The sequence below is a fragment of the Myotis nattereri genome (assembly GCF_964212035.1).
Source record: "Myotis nattereri genome assembly, chromosome: Y".
Lineage (NCBI taxonomy): Eukaryota > Metazoa > Chordata > Mammalia > Chiroptera > Vespertilionidae > Myotis > Myotis nattereri.
In genome coordinates, this window is record NC_138094.1 from 18,676,046 (window position 1) to 18,693,779 (window position 17,734).

The 17,734-nt window shown below is 45.6% G+C and overlaps 1 protein-coding gene across 1 annotated transcript; it reads left to right on the forward strand.

Moving 5' to 3' along the window:
- Positions 1–3,532: 3,532 nt before the first annotated feature.
- Positions 3,533–6,353, forward strand: LOC308512363 (melanoma antigen preferentially expressed in tumors-like; the record flags this gene model as incomplete). Its single annotated transcript, XM_081082132.1, has 2 exons — positions 3,533–3,618; positions 5,738–6,353. The coding sequence occupies 2 exons, from the start codon at positions 3,533–3,535 to the stop codon at positions 6,351–6,353; spliced, it is 702 nt and encodes a 233-aa protein (XP_080938258.1).
- Positions 6,354–17,734: the final 11,381 nt, after the last annotated feature.

Sequence of the window (17,734 nt, forward strand, 5' to 3'; positions counted from 1 at the left end):
GGTTGCACAGGAGGGCCCTTCCCATGGGCTCAGAGGCTACTGTGTCCTGTACATAAGTGAGGGCCATGATGACCCTGCAGGTGGCAAGAGACCAGGATGTGGTGAAAACATCCCCCAAATTCATGTGTGGGTGCTGGGAGTCGGCGGAGCCTGTCCAATACTGGGCATGAAGTTCTCCTGCCCTCAGTGGCACAGCACATGCCCTGGGAAAGCAGGCTCCGTATGGGGGGTGGGGGGGTGGATAGAGGAGTATTTCTGGCTCATGAAGAAGGCATGTTCGCTCACACTTTGTTTCTAGGTCATTCTAAGTGGTCCCTCCTGCCTCCTTGTATCTCCTGGACACTGGGATCTCATAGAAGCTGCTTGAGCTTGGGCTCCTCCAATTTTCCAGTTTCTGCCTGGTGCATGTAATGTTTGTGTTAAAGAGAAAATCTCACCCCAGGTGGCACCTCTCCGGCTTTAAGCCCATGATACCAAGTCTAGACTCAATTGCTGACCTCATTTCAGTTTGAACCACTTCCAGAAACCTCATCAGCCAGTCTGGAATTTTCAGGTCAACACCACTGTGGTAATCTGTCACGTGGTCCCTCTGCCTGAAATATGAAAGTTGTTTGGGCATCACAATGCAGGGGGTACAGAAGAGCCTACAGAAAAGTTGCTCCTCTCTGCGTCTCTCTCTCTCTCTCTCTCTCTCTCTCTCTCTCTCTCTCTCTCTCTCTCCCCCCCCCCCTGCTCTCTGGCTCTCTCTCTGTGTCTCCCTGGATTTCAAAAGATCCAATGTGTGACTCAGTACAGCATGGGGATATCCCAAACTATGGCAGATCCTTACATGCCAAGTACAGCTTCAAATCTTCTGAAGGGGAATGTGTATCAGTGCACTGTGCTTAATCCTGAGAGAGGACATCTTCCCTCACAATCTGAGTGAGAGTTTTAGGCCTGGGCCCAGAAGGAGCTTTCTGAAGCCAAATTTGCATGGATTGTTCCCTGGGGTTGAGCAAACATTAGTTATTTATACAGACTTTGGCAGTCATGTTTAGGGCCCCGGCCCCTGGAACTTGGCTGGGAATAACCTGTTGCCTGTGAAAGGTTGGGATGTGTAATAGGATGCTTGAGCTAAAATGAATGCCCTCTGTAGCAGGTCCTTGGTAAGGATACACAGGTATTTTGGCCCACATTTATTTTTCACTGTGCCTCCAAGATTCCAAAGAGCCACGACTCTCAGCCCTCAGTGGCTTTCAGAATTGTATAAGTCACATCCCATGTTCAGCTGCCACACCCCTCCTCTGGCCTCACCACAACCCACATTTTCACATTTAATTTTCTCAAGCCAGGTTGCTGAGCTGATCTGGTTCTTCTGAGAGGAAATGCCCTTTACCTCCACAGAGGAAGGGTGACAGAATCTCCTGCCTATACTCCCCGTCAGCTTGGGTTTAAGGGATCCACCCAGTTTCCTTCTTCACCACTAGCCTTATAAGTTCTCAAGTTGATGCAGTCAGTGTCTTTGAGTTTCCCCAATGTTCACCTTGTCCTGGGTAATTTCCTTTGTCCCATTCCAAACGTGCAGCCCCTCCCTTCTCCTGATCAATCCCTAGATGTGATTTTGGCCTGACCTCCTCTGGGGAAGACTTGCTCCTCAAAATCTGGAAGACCAACTGTCCCTCTGTTCCTCTTTGAATGGGTACGGGATTTGCAATTGTAGGTAACATCAAGTCTCAGGGGCTGTTTGGTACTCAATACAGTTGCATTGAAATTTTTTCGCTCTTCAGACGATACACTGTCTCCCTAAAGGTGTGTTAACGGGAACATTAGGGAATTTTGATGTGGCACCAACACCCACATCAAGTCTACTTCCAGGCTGGTTTCCTTTTCTTTTCCTTTCATGAATGGACCTAGGGTTCAGTTGGAGGTGTGGAGAGTGCAAAACCCCATCAGGATTAAATGCCTGGAGATCCAGGGCTAAGGTTTTGCTCTCAGGTGGAAGTAGCCATTTCAGCTAGACTTCAAAAGGAACGTGTGGTCAGACGGGGCATAATGGCTTCTGAGGAGGCCAAGGAGGGAACAGAATCTAGAGCGTGAGAGTCAATGTCCAGCTCTGAGCACAGGGCTCCCTGCACCATGCTGCTCTGGTGAGTCAGGAGCCTAAGGCGGTCCCCAACGACCTGCAGGCCAAGAACCCAGAGATTTGTCCTTTCTTCCATACAAATGAGCGGACTTTGCCTTTGCCTCTGGATGCAGGTTTGCCTTAATCTAAAATGTTTTGATTTCTCTTTTGGCGTTTGCCATTCATAGAGGTTCAAAGGGTAAGTTTTCGCTGTGTCTGAAAGTCAAGTATTGCTAAGGAACCTATTGTAGGCCAAAGTGGCAAAATCCTTTTTGTAGTTTTTAGCGGCTGGGCTGTCTGTGTGAAAACAGGTCTTAATGAAAGTCTTTCATAACAGCCAATTGATGTTTAGAAAGAGAGGAAGGGAGTGGGCGGAGAGAGAGAGAGAAACATTGATGTGAGAAACATCCATCAGCTGGCTCCTGCCCACCCCCTACGGGGGTTAGGAATGGAGCCCTCAAGTGACCTTTGGCGGGCAGGGGAGGATGCTCAACACACTGAGCAACACTGACCAGGGCTTGCAGCCTCTTATTGTGAGGAGCCTTAGTTGTGACATGTGAGCCATCTGTTGTCATGTATAAAGTGGGCATTCTAATATTCATAGAAGGGACACACAGTAAAATGTACATGTTGGAATTAATCGTTATTTTTCTCACCTCCAGCTCCCCCTTGCTTCAGAAAACGTTTGTGCTGCTTTTATATTCCTCATTTAAAATGTGTCAAAGGCCTCAATGGTATCCATTGTGTGGGTGTTCCTTAATCTTCCCCATCTATTTTATTTCCTGGAAATTAGCAAGAGGCAGTCCTGTGCCACAGGCTGCTCCCTACTCGAGGTGTTTTCAGTCCTTCAGTGATCCTCAGAAACTTTTTTTCTGGAAAGGGTGGAATCATCTCTCTGGTTCCCAGTACTCACTGCACAGCAGAATTCCAGCTAGCCAGTGGGTAGAAGTGGGAGGTGTCCAGTTGTCATCTCACCCCTCCTTGGTGCCTGGTTCTTGTCCTGCCAGTGGCAGAGGAGAGGCAGGGCTGAGTGGCTTTGAGACCCTAAGCAGAAAACGGGGTTGGGGTAATTAGGGGGGTGCTCCAGTTGTTGCTGGAGGAGTGCCTTTGGCCCTCAGCTGGTCCCTCTGAAGGGAGAAGGTCCGGGATTGCTCATGCTCAGCCTGATAAGATGCCTTGCTCCCGACTTACTCCCATGATCTCTTTCATAGCAGCTTCATGGGGATGAGCCTCCCAGCTCCACGCAGACTCCTGGAACTGGCATGTCAGAGCCTGCTGCGGGATGAAGCCTCAGCCATCGCTGCTCTGGAGTGGCTTCCTATGGAGCTCTTCCCACCTCTGTTCATGGCAGCCTTCGCTGGGAAGCACAGCAGAGTCCTGCAGGCCATGGTGCAGGCTTGGCCCTTCCCCTGCCTCCCTCTGGGGGCCCTGATGAACCATCGGCAGCCTTACCTGGATATCTTGCAGGCTGTGATGGAGGGACTCGATGCCCTGCTTGCCCAGGACACTCGACACAGGTATGGGGGATTCAGTAGCCTGGTAGCACCCTGGGGATCTGAGCAGTTACAGCTGGGATCCAGGAGTGTGCAGGGCCAAAGGGAGAACTGAGGCAGTCCTTGGAGCCACTGCTGGGGTCATTCTGGGAACAGGCTTCAGATACATAAGGCTGATGAAAATGCCGAGGTTGACCGAAGGGACACGAGCCCACTCCTTCCTGGTGGCACCTAAATGTACTAGGAATGGGGACCATGAAGGATCCCAGTCGCACCAGGAGCAGGTGATTCTGGGACATTGAGTCAAAAGTCCAGTCAGGTGTCTGGCCCAGCTGCCCAGATTCCTAGACTCATGGTCTTATTCCTTGTTATCATAATGCACCCCAGCATAACTCCTATTTTCTCCACAGGAGATGGAAACTGCAGGTGCTTAATTTACAGAAGAGAGTTCATCAGGGATTCTGGATCGTGTGGGCCGGAACCAGAGCCCATCTGTGCTCACTGCTGGAGCCTGAGGCCCTGCAGGCCATGAGGAAGAGGGGGAAAGTGCACAGATTAACGGCCAGGCCAAATCCACCCTTGGCCCCCCTGGAGCTGTTAGTAGACCTTTGCCTCAAGAAAGGTGTCCTTGATGAGTTCCTCAGCTACCTGATTAAGAAAATCAGCGAGAGGAGAGGTTTGCTGCACCTTTGCTGTAAGAAGCTGAAGGTTTTTGCGATGTCGAAGCAAAACACTAACATCCTGGATATGGTGCAGCTGGACTCTGTCCAGGATTTGGAGGTAAACTGTACCTGGAAGCTGTCCACCCTGAGGAAGTTCGCTCCTTACCTGGGCCAGATGGGCAATCTGCGCCGGTTCCGTCTCTCCCATGTCTTCACGTCTTCTCACACCACCTTGGAGGAGGAGGAGCAGTGTGTTAGCCTGGTCACCTCTCAGTTCCTCAGCCTGCCCCACCTCCAGGAGCTCAATTTGGATGATGTCTCCATCCTCAGAGGCCGCCTGGACGAGATCCTCAGGTGAGCGGTGGCGAGCTTTCCCTGCCGACCAGAGCGAGTCCCTTTCCATTTCAGTGCACAGTGAATGGGCTCTCCTGTGTGCCGTCCCTCAGCAGTGCTAGAGTGCCTGAGCCAATAGACGGGCCACACAGTCAGTGTCTTGTTCACCGCTCTGTCACCTTGCATGTTGTGACATAACCTCCCAGACAAAGGTAGGACATATGCACTAGGACAGAGGCTACTAAAGGGACTCCTTGCTAGGAATTGGCGTAATGGAGGCTTTGGGCCAGGGGATGGTAGCTTTGGGCATCCTTGTAAGTGGTGTGGAAGGGAAGATGATGCAATAGAACCAAGTGAGGATTGCCATGACAAGGGGAAAGCCAATCAGAGGTGAGATTTCAGGGGTTAAGTTCCGCACTTAGAGATTTGGCCATGGCAGCCTTTCACTCCAAACCTGCCTCACTCACCTGTCTGCCAAGGGTTGCCATAGGCTCTCGCAAACAGAATGCGTGGTAAATGCAGGGTTCCAGAGGGAGTCATTACAAAATTGGATAGGTGGTTTGTAAACAGTGCAGTGATCAAAGTTCCTGGAGGGTGTCAGCTCTCGTTTGATGTTGCCTGACTGTGCCCAGGTTAGCCCTTTCTGCACAACTGCCAGAGGTCTCATTGGGCTAAGAGATGATGGTGACAGGGGTCTAGGCTGTGGCTGGAAGGAAGCCCGAGTTGCAGGCATTTCAAGAAATGTCTCCAATACTAAAATGCACTGGTTGCCTCCTGCTTCAGACCCTGGGTCAGGCTCCTTTCTGAGCTCCTCCCATCTTTACCTCCCACCTTTATGTTCACAACACTTGTATGTTTGGGCTGGGCTGTATGATGTACTCCACTTGACGGATGAGTAAATGGAGTGTGTGAGGTTTCATCCAGTTGAATCCATCACGGAGCAGTTAACAGATGAGGAAAGATTCCACTCAAATTTGCTCTGACTTGAATGTCACTTTTCACTGTGCAACATCCTGGGTTTGATCATCATCCGGAACACTCTAGGCTTTGGTGACATGGGCCTCTTTACCCTGAAGGCTTGCATCATCCTCACCTGCCTCTGCCCACGAGGTCCATCCCCCACATGTAACTGCTCTATGTCTCCCCAGGTGCCTGAGGACCCCCTTGGCGACCCTGTCCATCACTAACTGCCTGCTTTTCGAAAGAGACTTGAGACATCTCTCCCAGCAACTGAACGTCAGCCAGCTGAAAGGCCTGAGTTTCAGTGGGCTCAACCTGACCAATATCAGTTCTGGGTCACTCCGATTTCTGTTAGAGAGAGCCTCCCCCACTCTCCAGGACCTGGACTTGTATAAGTGTGGGATCATGGATGCCCACTTCCTGGACATCCTGCCAGCCCTGAGCCACTGCTCCCAGCTCACAACCCTAAGTTTCTGTGAAAACCCTATCTCCATGATCGTCCTGGAGGACCTGCTTCACCACATTGTTGGGCTGAGCAAGCTGAATTGCGTGATTTATGCGGCCCCCCTGGAGAGTTACGAGGAAAGGAGCGGCACCATCAACCTGGGCCGACTTGCCCAGATGCATGCCATGCTGAATCATATGTTGCAGGAGTTGGGGCGGCCCAGAATGATCTGGCTCTGCGCTTACACCTGTCCTCACTGTGGCTGTAGAACTTTCCTTGACCCAACTCCCATTCTGTGTTCCTGTTGCTTGAGTGTCCAGCTGGGTGCACATCTCATAGGCTTTACTCTGGGCACTTGAGCACTGAAACCCGGACATAAGTGTACCGTACAGGAACACAGCAGCCAGTTTCAGACAACTACTCAGGGTGGGGGGAAATGCTAACAGGGGACTCGATGGTTTCTTTGGGGAGATTTGTCCTAAGGAGTTAGAAATATGCACCTGAGTCTCTCGGGGAGCGACTGAGGTTTGGGTGGTAGATGCGGGGATTACCTTTGCTTGAATGGTTGTGAATAAATGTCAGTAATAAAGAGAACTGGATGTTAACCATCTGGTGTCCTCCATGACATGTTAACCCAACTCTCCCACCTGCAGTTACTGGCCAAGTAAGAAGGCATGAGCATCGTGATGCGCAGACACTAGACTGGTTGATGTTGGTTCTAGGAGATCACATCCCCATTTATCCTTCCTGGTTTGGTGGTACTTTCTGGTGCACCGGTACCTACTCACTCACCTCTGTGACTGTTCAGTGGGTCAGCGCACACAAGGTGCGTCCACAGGGACTGGAACAAGTGGCTTCCAGTGAGCACCACCGAGGTACAACTTCTCTGGGGCCATCACAGGTAACTAGTCCAGTCCCTGGACTAAAACTCCTCCCCACTGGGAGCCTCCATTGCTGGCCTGTGGCCGCTCCATGGTAGGGCTTCCCTGTGCACAAGTCAGGCCCCCAGTACTGAAAGGCACATCAGCCTGCCACAAGTCCAGGCCTGTCATTCCCCTGGATCCAGCCCCTTCTTGAATTCAAGTTCCTGTGGCCTGTAAACACATTTACATTCTTTTCAGAAAAATACTAAGCTGGCATAAACCTCTGCTTCGTTCTGTGTCCTGTCCTAAGAATATGACATCCTTTTGTAGAGGATGGTCTAATGTTTGAAGACTTTCCCCTCATGATCCTCCTTCCCATCAATCAAGGAGGTGGTAAAGCATCTCTGAGCCAGTGACAGACCCCGGTTCTGAAGAGTGGACAACCTCAAGCCAGTTCCTGGAGAGCACTTAAGTGGACACAGGTGAAGGTCACCCCGAGGAGATGGGGGTATCGAAGGTCACCCTGAGGGGCAATACTACCAAGTGAAATGGAGATGTCCTAGTGTGCTGTTGGATCCCACAGTCAATGGACAGTTAGCTGCTCAGCATGGAACAGGCTCCCTGCTCACCTGCCACTGCATTCTGGCCCTAGGCTGCCTCAGTTTGCTCACTGAGTGGCCTGCCAGAGGACCACCTAGGGAGAAGGCCACACATCCAGGCCCGGGGCAGGGCTCCATTTGCCTATATGTCTCCCAAAATGTGAGGAAGTCAGTCCTGGTTTTTCTCCTTCTAATACCTCTCATTCAGTGCCAGCCACTCATGTGCTTGCTGCTCTCTACTGGGTGTCAGCAGCTTCCTAGCTTGTCACATACAGCACCTAACCCTTCGTTCTCTTTTTATTGCCATTCCTTTCTTTTTCTTCTACCTTCCACTCTTCTAGCTTGGGCCCATCAGCATATGAGCACATTTTTCCATTTCTTAGTACATTTCTTATTGATTTCAGAGAGGAAGGGAGAGGGAGAGATGGATAAAATATCAATAATGAGACAAAATCATTGGTTGGCTTTCTCCTGCACATCCACCTAGAGATCCAGGCGTAAACTCCAGCCCTTGCTCCAACTGAGAATTGAATTATGTCCTCTTGGTTCATAGGCCTACTGAGCCACACCTGCCAGGCACAATCTGCTTCTTCTAGTGGGAAGAGAAAATGCCAAAGTCTCTGTAACCGTAGGTGAGCTCCCCACCCCCCATAAAAGGGGATAAGAGAACAAGGGTCAGAAAATGTATATCTCTTACAGCAAACGCTCTCTTTCTCTTCCTCTCTATTATTCTCTCTCCCTCTCCCTCCCCCTGTCCCTCTGTCTGACATGCATCTTTTCTCCCCATCCCCACCTTGACAGGGAGTAGTGTCCATGATGGGAATCAGAACCTCTGGCATTTGAGGAAAAGCATAAAAATTGGCAGGTTCTGAGGGAGGAAGGGCAAAGGCAAAACATCCTGTGGTCAGGGTGTTAATTCCTCCACACATAGAGATCGTGCCCATTACCTTGTGGGGAGATTCACCTGTGGGGCCAACTTATGTAAAGCTCTTGTCAGCATGTCCTCCACTGGAATTGCCCACTGTTATTAGCATTGATGGTATTTATTAACCACCAGATGCAAGATAAGGAAGAAAATAAAAGCCAGTGCACCCTGGCCAGTGTGTCTGGGCATTGTCCTGTGCACCAGAAAGTTCACTGATTTGATTTCTGGCCAGGGCACATGTCCAGGTTGCAGGTTAAGTCCCCAGGCATCCAACATTGTTTCCCTCTCACATGAATGCATGCTTCTGTGCCTGTCTCTCTCCATTCACCTCTCTCTAAAGAATCAATTTTAAAAACCCACCATATTAAGACAAAACAGAACTCATTGCTGCATATTGCCTCTAAAACCAAGTGTCCTGCACTTGACGCTTTTTTTGTTCTCGAGACCACAACTGAGAAATACAGAAAAATTCTATATTGGAATCTGGACTTTTCCATGAAAATATTCAGAAAAGCATAGTATCAACGCAATGATGCTTAGAAACCTTAGATAAAGACTGCATCTATGAAGATGGGCAGAGAAGAGACCTGGATAGGAGGTGACTGCTGGTGCACAGAGATCATGTACATGAAGGCCCTGTGGGCAGAGTCTCTAGGGCATTAGAAAACAAGCACAAAGAGTAAGGCACACATAGTAGGTTCCTTACTACTAGAATGTACCCCAGAGTCCACCAATCTGCACAGCAGTCAGGTAGGCTGGATACAGGGCAGCTAGAGCACACGAATGTCAAAGGGAAGACTCTGAATAAAGAAGAGCCAAAGCCTGGCCTGCTTTGCTCAGTGGATGAGTTTTGACACTTGAACCAGGAGGTCAGTATTCAATTCCCAGACTGGGACATGTCCCCGTTTTGGGCTCTTAGCCCAGTAGGTGTCTTATAGGAAGCAGCCAATCAAGGATTCTCTCTCACCATTGATGGTTCTAACTCTTTCTCCCTTTCCCTTCCTCTGTGAAATCAATGGCAATAAATATGTCTAAAAGTATGTACATAGCTTAAGGTTTTGATACCCAGAACATCCATTTAGAAATACAAGAAGTAGCCTTTTGTCATGGTCAGGATTTTTATGCTGTTCCTTCTTCCCCTTTAATCTTCCTTTCTAGTCGACTTCCTCATGGGATTGTATATAAAGTGATCTATTTCATGATGCGAAGTTTTGTATTGTTTGTCTAGTATTTCTCTACACCATAGTACGTTATCAGTACAAACCTACAGTGGTAAAATTAAGCTGAGTAAATTTGGCATCCAAATGGCTTTATTAGGTATTTCACAAATCCAGCAGCATTCCAGCTGGCAATGTAAAAGGGGCTCACTGAGCAATACCGACCAGGGTTTGTCCCACTACCATCCCCAAGTCTAAAAGGCTAGACATTAAAGTCCTTCAACAGTTGAGGTTCCAGCTTCCAAAATTAATTTCCCATACAGTATTCCAGTAAAAATAACTTTAAGAAACCAAACATTTTGGGGGAGATTTTTAAAATTGAAGTTGGAAGGCTTGTTGATAACTATATACTCAACAGTCCAACAGGTGAGTTTTTAAAATTTTTCCCAGTTGGGACGTTTGTTGACATTCACTCATAAAAATACTGAGGCTTCAAGATAACTCGATGTGTGGAGAGCATATATTAAATGTCAAAAAGTTGAAGAGGAAGTGCATGAGCAGTTCTATAGAAAAATACATATCTCAATCGACGGGCACTTTTGTTTATTTAATTCAGAGGTATATTCAGGAAAGCTTGTTAAGTGGCAAATTCTGTTTCAGTCTTGTTACTCCCACTTCAGAAAGGTGCTGATGGCATTTCAATAAGCCAAAGGATGCTTACATTTAGATTTGTTCAAACATTTATATAATTCCATATGTAATTTTTCCTCCATACTTATACTATTCCTTTAAAGATTGAGGACCTACAAAACGCCACAGGAAGGAGGTGAACAATTCCTTTACAGCCTTGTTGGAGGTGCCTCAATTCTTTTTTCCAGTTAGGTTTTCCAAGAATATGTCATTTGATTACCTCCCCCCGACAACTGGAAACAGGGCAGCATGCCATGAAGAAGTAACACAATGCTTCATTTTGTATGCAGTTCACTTCAAAGACTTCATGCACTTGTGGCCAAAGACACCTTGGGAAATTTAGGGCCAAGAATTCACCTCACCATCCAAACACATTGCTTTTATGTGTTTGTAGTAAAATGAGACAAGAAATCCCATTTAGTGGAAAACTTTATTCTGAATATTTTAACAATACAGATATTCAATTTAAACATTAAATTATATAGTTATTAAAATCAACACTTATAAAACAACCTTGAAGAATTCAAACTTTGCATTCTATGCAGAAGTTTCACAAAGGGATCTAAAATTCTTGTTTCTTCCCCAAACCCACCATTTGCTTCTATTCATTCTTAAATAACAGAAGGCAATTTCTTTTCAAATAAATGCCTTCCATAACATAGCATTATTTTTAAGTTCAGTTTCTATTTCATCTGTCACAGGGACTTCCCTCCTGGCAGCCCTTGAGAATCTCAATAAGCTGAGCTACTGCACTGCATGATTCACACTCTCTTGCATAGATGGTGAATCCTATGATCACCACCAGCATCACACTCACGGCCTCTTAAAGAGGTGTCCCATCGGCTGTTGCAGTAATTGTTATGCACCCCCCCCCCATCATACCCATCTCCTGTGAGGCTGTAATAATCATCCCAGAGACTCCTTCCACCATAAGTCAGAGGGGGCCCTCGGGTTGACGGTGCACCAACTGTGCATCCTGTAAAGTCAGTGACCAAATAACAATACTTTAACATCTTAACGAATAATTTTATGTCAGTATGACATGACCCTAGTAAAGTCTAAAATAGTTGGCAAACCTATGCTTTTATACACCTGCGATAAAAATATGTCAGTAAAGCTGAGGTAGACAAGGGAGCTTACAATTATTTAAAATACAGCTGAAGAATAATGTTTTGACTGAAATAATTGACTATGAATATATATGAAGGCACATTTTCTGAAAACAGGCTGGAATTCTGACCTTCGTATTATGCTTCATGCTGTCAAATGCTCTTTCTGAGTAAAAAAATTATACAAAACCCCCCTGGCTGTTGTGCCTAAGTGGGTCGCGCACCGGTCTCGGCATTGCAGGATCCCTGGTTTGATTCCAGGTTAAGGGCATGAGCCTGGTTTGCAGGGTCCATCCCTGGCCTGGTTGGGGATTATGCATGGGGAAACCAATCAAAGTATCTCTCTCACATTGATGTAGCTCTCTCTCAGCCCCACTCCCTCCGTCCACTCTCCCAAGTTTAGCAGAGATATATCGTCTGGTGAGAAACAACAAAAAAGGAAATGTTGCACTTCATTTCTTTCATAAGGAAAATAAATGAGTATGATCCTTCACTCCTGAAAGATTTGGACTGTTCCAAATGAGCTACTAAGAAAAGAATACAAGACTTCCAAGATAATACAAAACACATACTGCATATAGTACTCCCTGGGGCAAATAAATGTAAAATTCAAGTTAAACACAAGATGGCCTGTTAATTCCAATCCTGTCACTTACACGCAGTATATCTGGACACATACCACAGCTGTCATATGAACCTCTGTAAAAATAGGAAAATGCAAATGGACAGAAGGCTTCAAGAGTCATTTCTCCAAACACGATGCACAAACAGCTAACAAGCTCATGGAAAGAGGATCAAAATAATGGATAGTTAGGGAAACGCCAACCAAAACCTAAGTGAGATACCACTTTATTCCTAAGTAGGTCCCAGTGTTTGAAGAGGAAAATACCAGGGCTTGTTGGGAATTTAGAGCGACTGGAATCCTGTGCACAAGGAACAGAAAGGGGACAAGGCGTGGCTGCTGTGGAAAATAATGGAAACTCCTACAACAAACATTTAACACTGAATTGCACTATGACTCCGAAATTCCACTCTAAATTTTGCACCCACAATAACTGGAGACTTCTATGAAATACTAGTCCAAAATGCTCACATCAGTCCTCTGGTGGAAAGGACCCCAACGGTTGAAGTGGTAAACGAGCTGTGTGCACTCACTAGAGCAGCAAGGGAATATTTAACCAGCCATGAAAGTGGCGGTGAACTGAATACTGCCATATGGATGACCCTTGGACACATTTATGGTAATGGACACAAGCCAGGCACAAAATGTCCTATTCTGTATCATTCTGATACTATGATCTGTGGAAAACAGGTGAATCAATACAGACAGAACACTGGTTGGTTTTCATAGAAGCTGGACAGAGGAAGAGAATGGTAGCGACTGCTTTACCTGGAGAGCTTTTATGTATGAGTGATAAAGATGTTTTGGACCTACTCAGATACAGTTGTGACATAAGACTCTGAATATACTACATGCTACTTAGTTGGTCAATGCTAAATATTTAGTGTTATGATAGATGAACTTCACCTCAACAACAGACAGTGTATAGTATAGTTTAGGTGTCTTACGCTTTATTGCCCATTACCTATAACTAGTAGTGCAATCATCATCTCTTGGAGATATATGGTAATTTCTCCTGGAAGGGATTGTCTCTTTGCAAGGAACGCCTGCATAACTCCCTCTCCCACGTGACAGCATTCCTGTAAATGACAAATACTTACGTGAGGATATCACATTGGAGAGCAATGTTTTATGGGAAAACAATAATTCAAAACAACACTTTATTTCCTCTTTCCACAACAATGTTTAAATTTACTCTTAGACTCTATTTAGGCTCATGCTTGTTTGTGCTGTGATATGTTACTCTGGAATGTATTATCTTCTGACATCTTGTCCTCCCTGTACATCTTCCTTAATTTCTTAAATGACCATTGGTGGGAAAAACCTTTCCAATTCTGAACAAAGTGCAAGGAATTCCATGATGTCCACATACATATTTATCAGTGCCTACCTATAGCTTGACAAGCCTCTATCAACTTTTCTCCTTCTCTACTTTGCTCTCTTGCTCACAATCTCTTGTCGACATTACTAAAAACTTCCTAATTTTCCCGTTACACTCACTTCTTCATGCACGTTCCCCTAAGAACTAATAGTTATTTCGGTATACAAGTATTGAATTATTAGCATTTAGGTTAAAACACTTTCATTGCTCCTGGATGCCCACAATATAGAGGCAAGTTATGTCCATTTAATTTCAAAATTGACTGTCTCATTTACCTTAGAACTTTTATGCTACGCTTTCAACTACATTTTGGACTCAGGAAAAGCCACATGTGCTAGTTGTGCACTTACATCTATTCTAATACTGGCAAGATATCACCTGTGCATAGTAATATTTTATTGGGCCACTACATGCCAAATTCATTACACATACAATTTTCTAATTTATCACCAATTTAGCATGGCTCTCTCCTACTGCTGACTAGTTTAAATGTATAAAATTAGTTTTGGTAATGATGGCAATATAAATTTTACTGCCTTTAGCTGTATTACGAGCAGTTAACAGCTCATGTGAAGAGCCCCAGATCTCCTTCAAAATATGAGAAATATTACATTTCCCATAAATATTACCATGTTTCAGTACTAATTCTTATCCAAAATGTCCACAAATGAGCCTTTAATTTATGCGCTCACTAGCACACCCAAAATTTAAATGGATAGGCTGTTTGTGTATATTCAACTGCAGAGGCATATTGTTTTTAACTACACTGATTCCCTCAATGGTTTCAACTTTCCAACATAATTAATAGTGAGAGACTCTATGTTACACTTTAAGACATCTTTGTACTGATATGAATGAGTCACGTTTGCCTTATTTTTTCACAACTATGTGCACTCTGTGATTTAGCAACTGGCAATGCCTGACTCTTTCAAGTGTGCCTTTCCACCCTCATTTTTATTAAAAACAGACCTTATAAACCCACACATATCACTTTTCAGCCTGTTGACAAAATACTTATATTGTATTTATTAAGATGCGTTAATTTGGTTGTCATATTTCCTCAACAAGCATATGATTCTTGGAATCACAAAATATATCTTTATGGATATACCAGTGGCCCGGTGCATGAAATTTGTTCACAGGAGGGTGTGTCCCTCAACCTGGCCTGCACTGTCTCTAATCTGGGACCCCTTGTGGGATGTCTGACTGCCAGTTTATGAATTGAGCCAATCCAGAAGTCACATATCCCTCTTGAATCCAGCACCACTGCCTCCTAACAGCTCGCCTGCCTGCCTGCCTGCCTGCCTGCCTTCCTGATCTCCACTAACCACTCTGCATACTGGCCTGCTCACCCCCAACTGTCCTCCCACCTCCCAACCACGCTGCCCTTCTCGCCCCCAGCTATCGAACAGGGAGAGACGGATGAATACTAAGGCATCCTCCTAAAGGGCCAACACACAAATTCCCTGTGCTCTGCCAAAGGGAGGGTGAAGTGCACTGGAGCTGTGAGGGAAGAAGCCAGGACTAGGGACTCAGCGGATACAGCTCAGAAGATAGACACCCATGACTCCTGGGAGGAGTCATTCCCTCATGCAGAGGAGGACATCTTTCCCACACAGACATTTGCCTGTCTGGGAATAGGACAGTTGACACACCCGATTGTAAAAATCTTTGCTCTGAGGCAACTTAAGAGATTAAGAATGACAATTGGTCTCCAGTAGAAGCCACTGCCCCACCATGTTGAAAAGAATCTATTGCCTGAGGATGACTGCGTACAGGGGCAATTCAAGTCAGAAGCCTACAAGTGTGTAGCCAGAGGTGGTCTCCTGAGGCTTTGAGTCTTTGCCTGACCTAATTAGTCAGAAACAGCATTTAACACTGTCCTGCATGACAGGCTGAGAGGTGTAGAGCAGCGGTTCTCAACCTGTGGGTCGAGACCCCTTTGGCGGTCGGACAACACTTTCACAGGGGTTGCCTAAGACCAATCTGCATATCAGATATTTACATTATGATTCATACCATTAGCAACATTACAGTTATGAAGTAGCAACGAAAATAATTTTATGATTGGGTCACAACATGAGGAAGTGTATTTAAAGGGCCAGAAGATTAAGAACCACTGATAGAGGATCTACATAACTCATCATCACAAACTCAAACAGAAAGCCAAAGTAGCAAACAAACAAAAAACACCAAAATGAAAGAACTAGAGAATTCTCAGAAGAGAAAAATGAAGTAGAGATAAGAAATTTATCTGAATCAGAGTTCAGAGCATTCATGGTAAAAATGCTCAATAGCATGAAAAAAAATATGGTAGCTATGAAAAAAGAAAAGTTCTAGATAAAAAATATGACATAACACTAGTAAAGAACACATTGGAAGAAATACACAGCATATTTGGGAAGCTGAGGATCAAATCAGTGAATTGTTAGTCAGAGAGAAAATATCACTCAATTAGGAAAACCAGACAAAAAAAAACCAATTAATAAACAAGAGGACAGGTTAAAGGAACTGTGAGACTACCGGAAATGTAACAATATTAGAGTAATGGGTGTGCCCAAAGAGGCAGAAAGGGAGAAAGGTATAGAGAAGGTGTTTGAAGAAACAATGGCAGAACACTTCCCTAACTTCTTAAAGGAAAATGTCACACAAGTGCAGGAACCACAGAGAACCACAAACAAGAAGAACTCAAACGGGCCCATTCCAGACGCATAATAATTAAAGTGCCAAAAATTAAAGAAAAAGAGATAATTGTCAAGTCAGCAAGAGAAAAGAAATGTGTTTCCTACAATAAAGTTCCAATGAGGGCTGACACCTGGTTTCTCATCAGAAACTCTACAGGCCAGAAGGGAATGACATGAAGTACTTAAGGTAATGGAATCAAGGATCTGAGACTAAGATTACTATATCCAATAAGGCCATCATTTAAAATAGATGTTTAAAGAAAGAGCTTCCCAGACAAAGAATGGCTCAAGAATACAACACCACAAAGCCAGAATTACAAGAAATCCTAAAGGGACTGCTGTAATGAGAAGAAGAAATGAGAGGGAAACCTAGGCATACAGAATTAAAATGGCAATAATTCAGTATCTATCAATAATAACCCTTAAAGTAAATGGACTATGCTCCAATCAAAAGGTGTAGGGTTGCAGAATGGATTCAAAAATATGACTGAACGATATGCTGTCAACAAGAGACCCACCTCAAAACAAAAGACTCACACAGAATGAGAGTGAATTTTGCATGCAAATGGAAAAGAAAAGAAAAGCTAGACTAGAAATAAACATATTGACAAAACAGACTGTAACATGAAGGCCATCACAGGGGACAACAATCCTAAACAACTCACTAGATCAGACAGACTTAATCGACATCTTCAGAACAGTTCACCCCAAAGATACAGAATATACATTCTACTTAAGTGTTCATGGGAGATTTTCAAAGATAGGCCACTTGAGACACAAGCAAAGTCTCTTCAAATTAAACAAGATGGAAGTCATATCAGGCATCTTCTCTGATTACAAAGGCATACTACTATATAATAAAGAGGTAATATGCAAATTATTCCTCACGCCCTGACAAGATGGCTGCCTATGACCTGGCTGTCAGGGGGTTTAGTGAGGGACAACCAAATGACTGAACAAGCAGGCTACATGGGGAGACCAGACTGGTGGGGGGGTTAATGAGCCATGACCAAACGATTGGACAGCAGGCTACATGGGGCGACCAGGCCAGTTGTGTCTTGGTGAGGGAAAACCAAACAACTGAACAGCAAGTTGTGTGGGGCAATCAGGCCTGCGGGTATATGAGGGGCAACCAGGCAGACAAGTGGGACGGTAGAATGAAACAAGCCCAGTAGGGGAGCAGTTGAAAGTGCCAAGGCCAGCGGGTGATGGGGCAGTAAGAGGTGACCAAACTGGCAAGGGGGAGAGTTAGGGGTGTCCAGTCTGGCAGGCATTTAGTTGGGGGCGATTAGGCCAGCAGTGTGTGTGTGTGGGGGGGGGGGCACTGAAAGGTGACTAGGCTGGTGAAGGAGCAGTTTTCAGCGACCAGGCTAGTAGGTAGGGGGGAGTTGGAGGTGACCTGGTTGACTTCAGGGCAGTTAGGGGAGACCAGGCCAGCTGGTGAGGCAGATAGGGGTGATTAGAGCAGCAAATAGAGGCAGTGAGGGTCAATCAGGCTGTAGGTGCGGGGCGGGGGGGGGCAGTTAGAGGTGACCAGGCAGGCAGACAGGCACTTCAGCAGTTAGGAGCCAGCAGTCCCGGATTGGAGAGGGTATAAGCTGGTCTGAAGAAACACCACCACCCCTCATGGAAGAATTTTGTGCACCGGAACTCTAATATTAGATATAACCTACAATAAAAATTAACAAAAATTCAAATAATTGCAGGCTA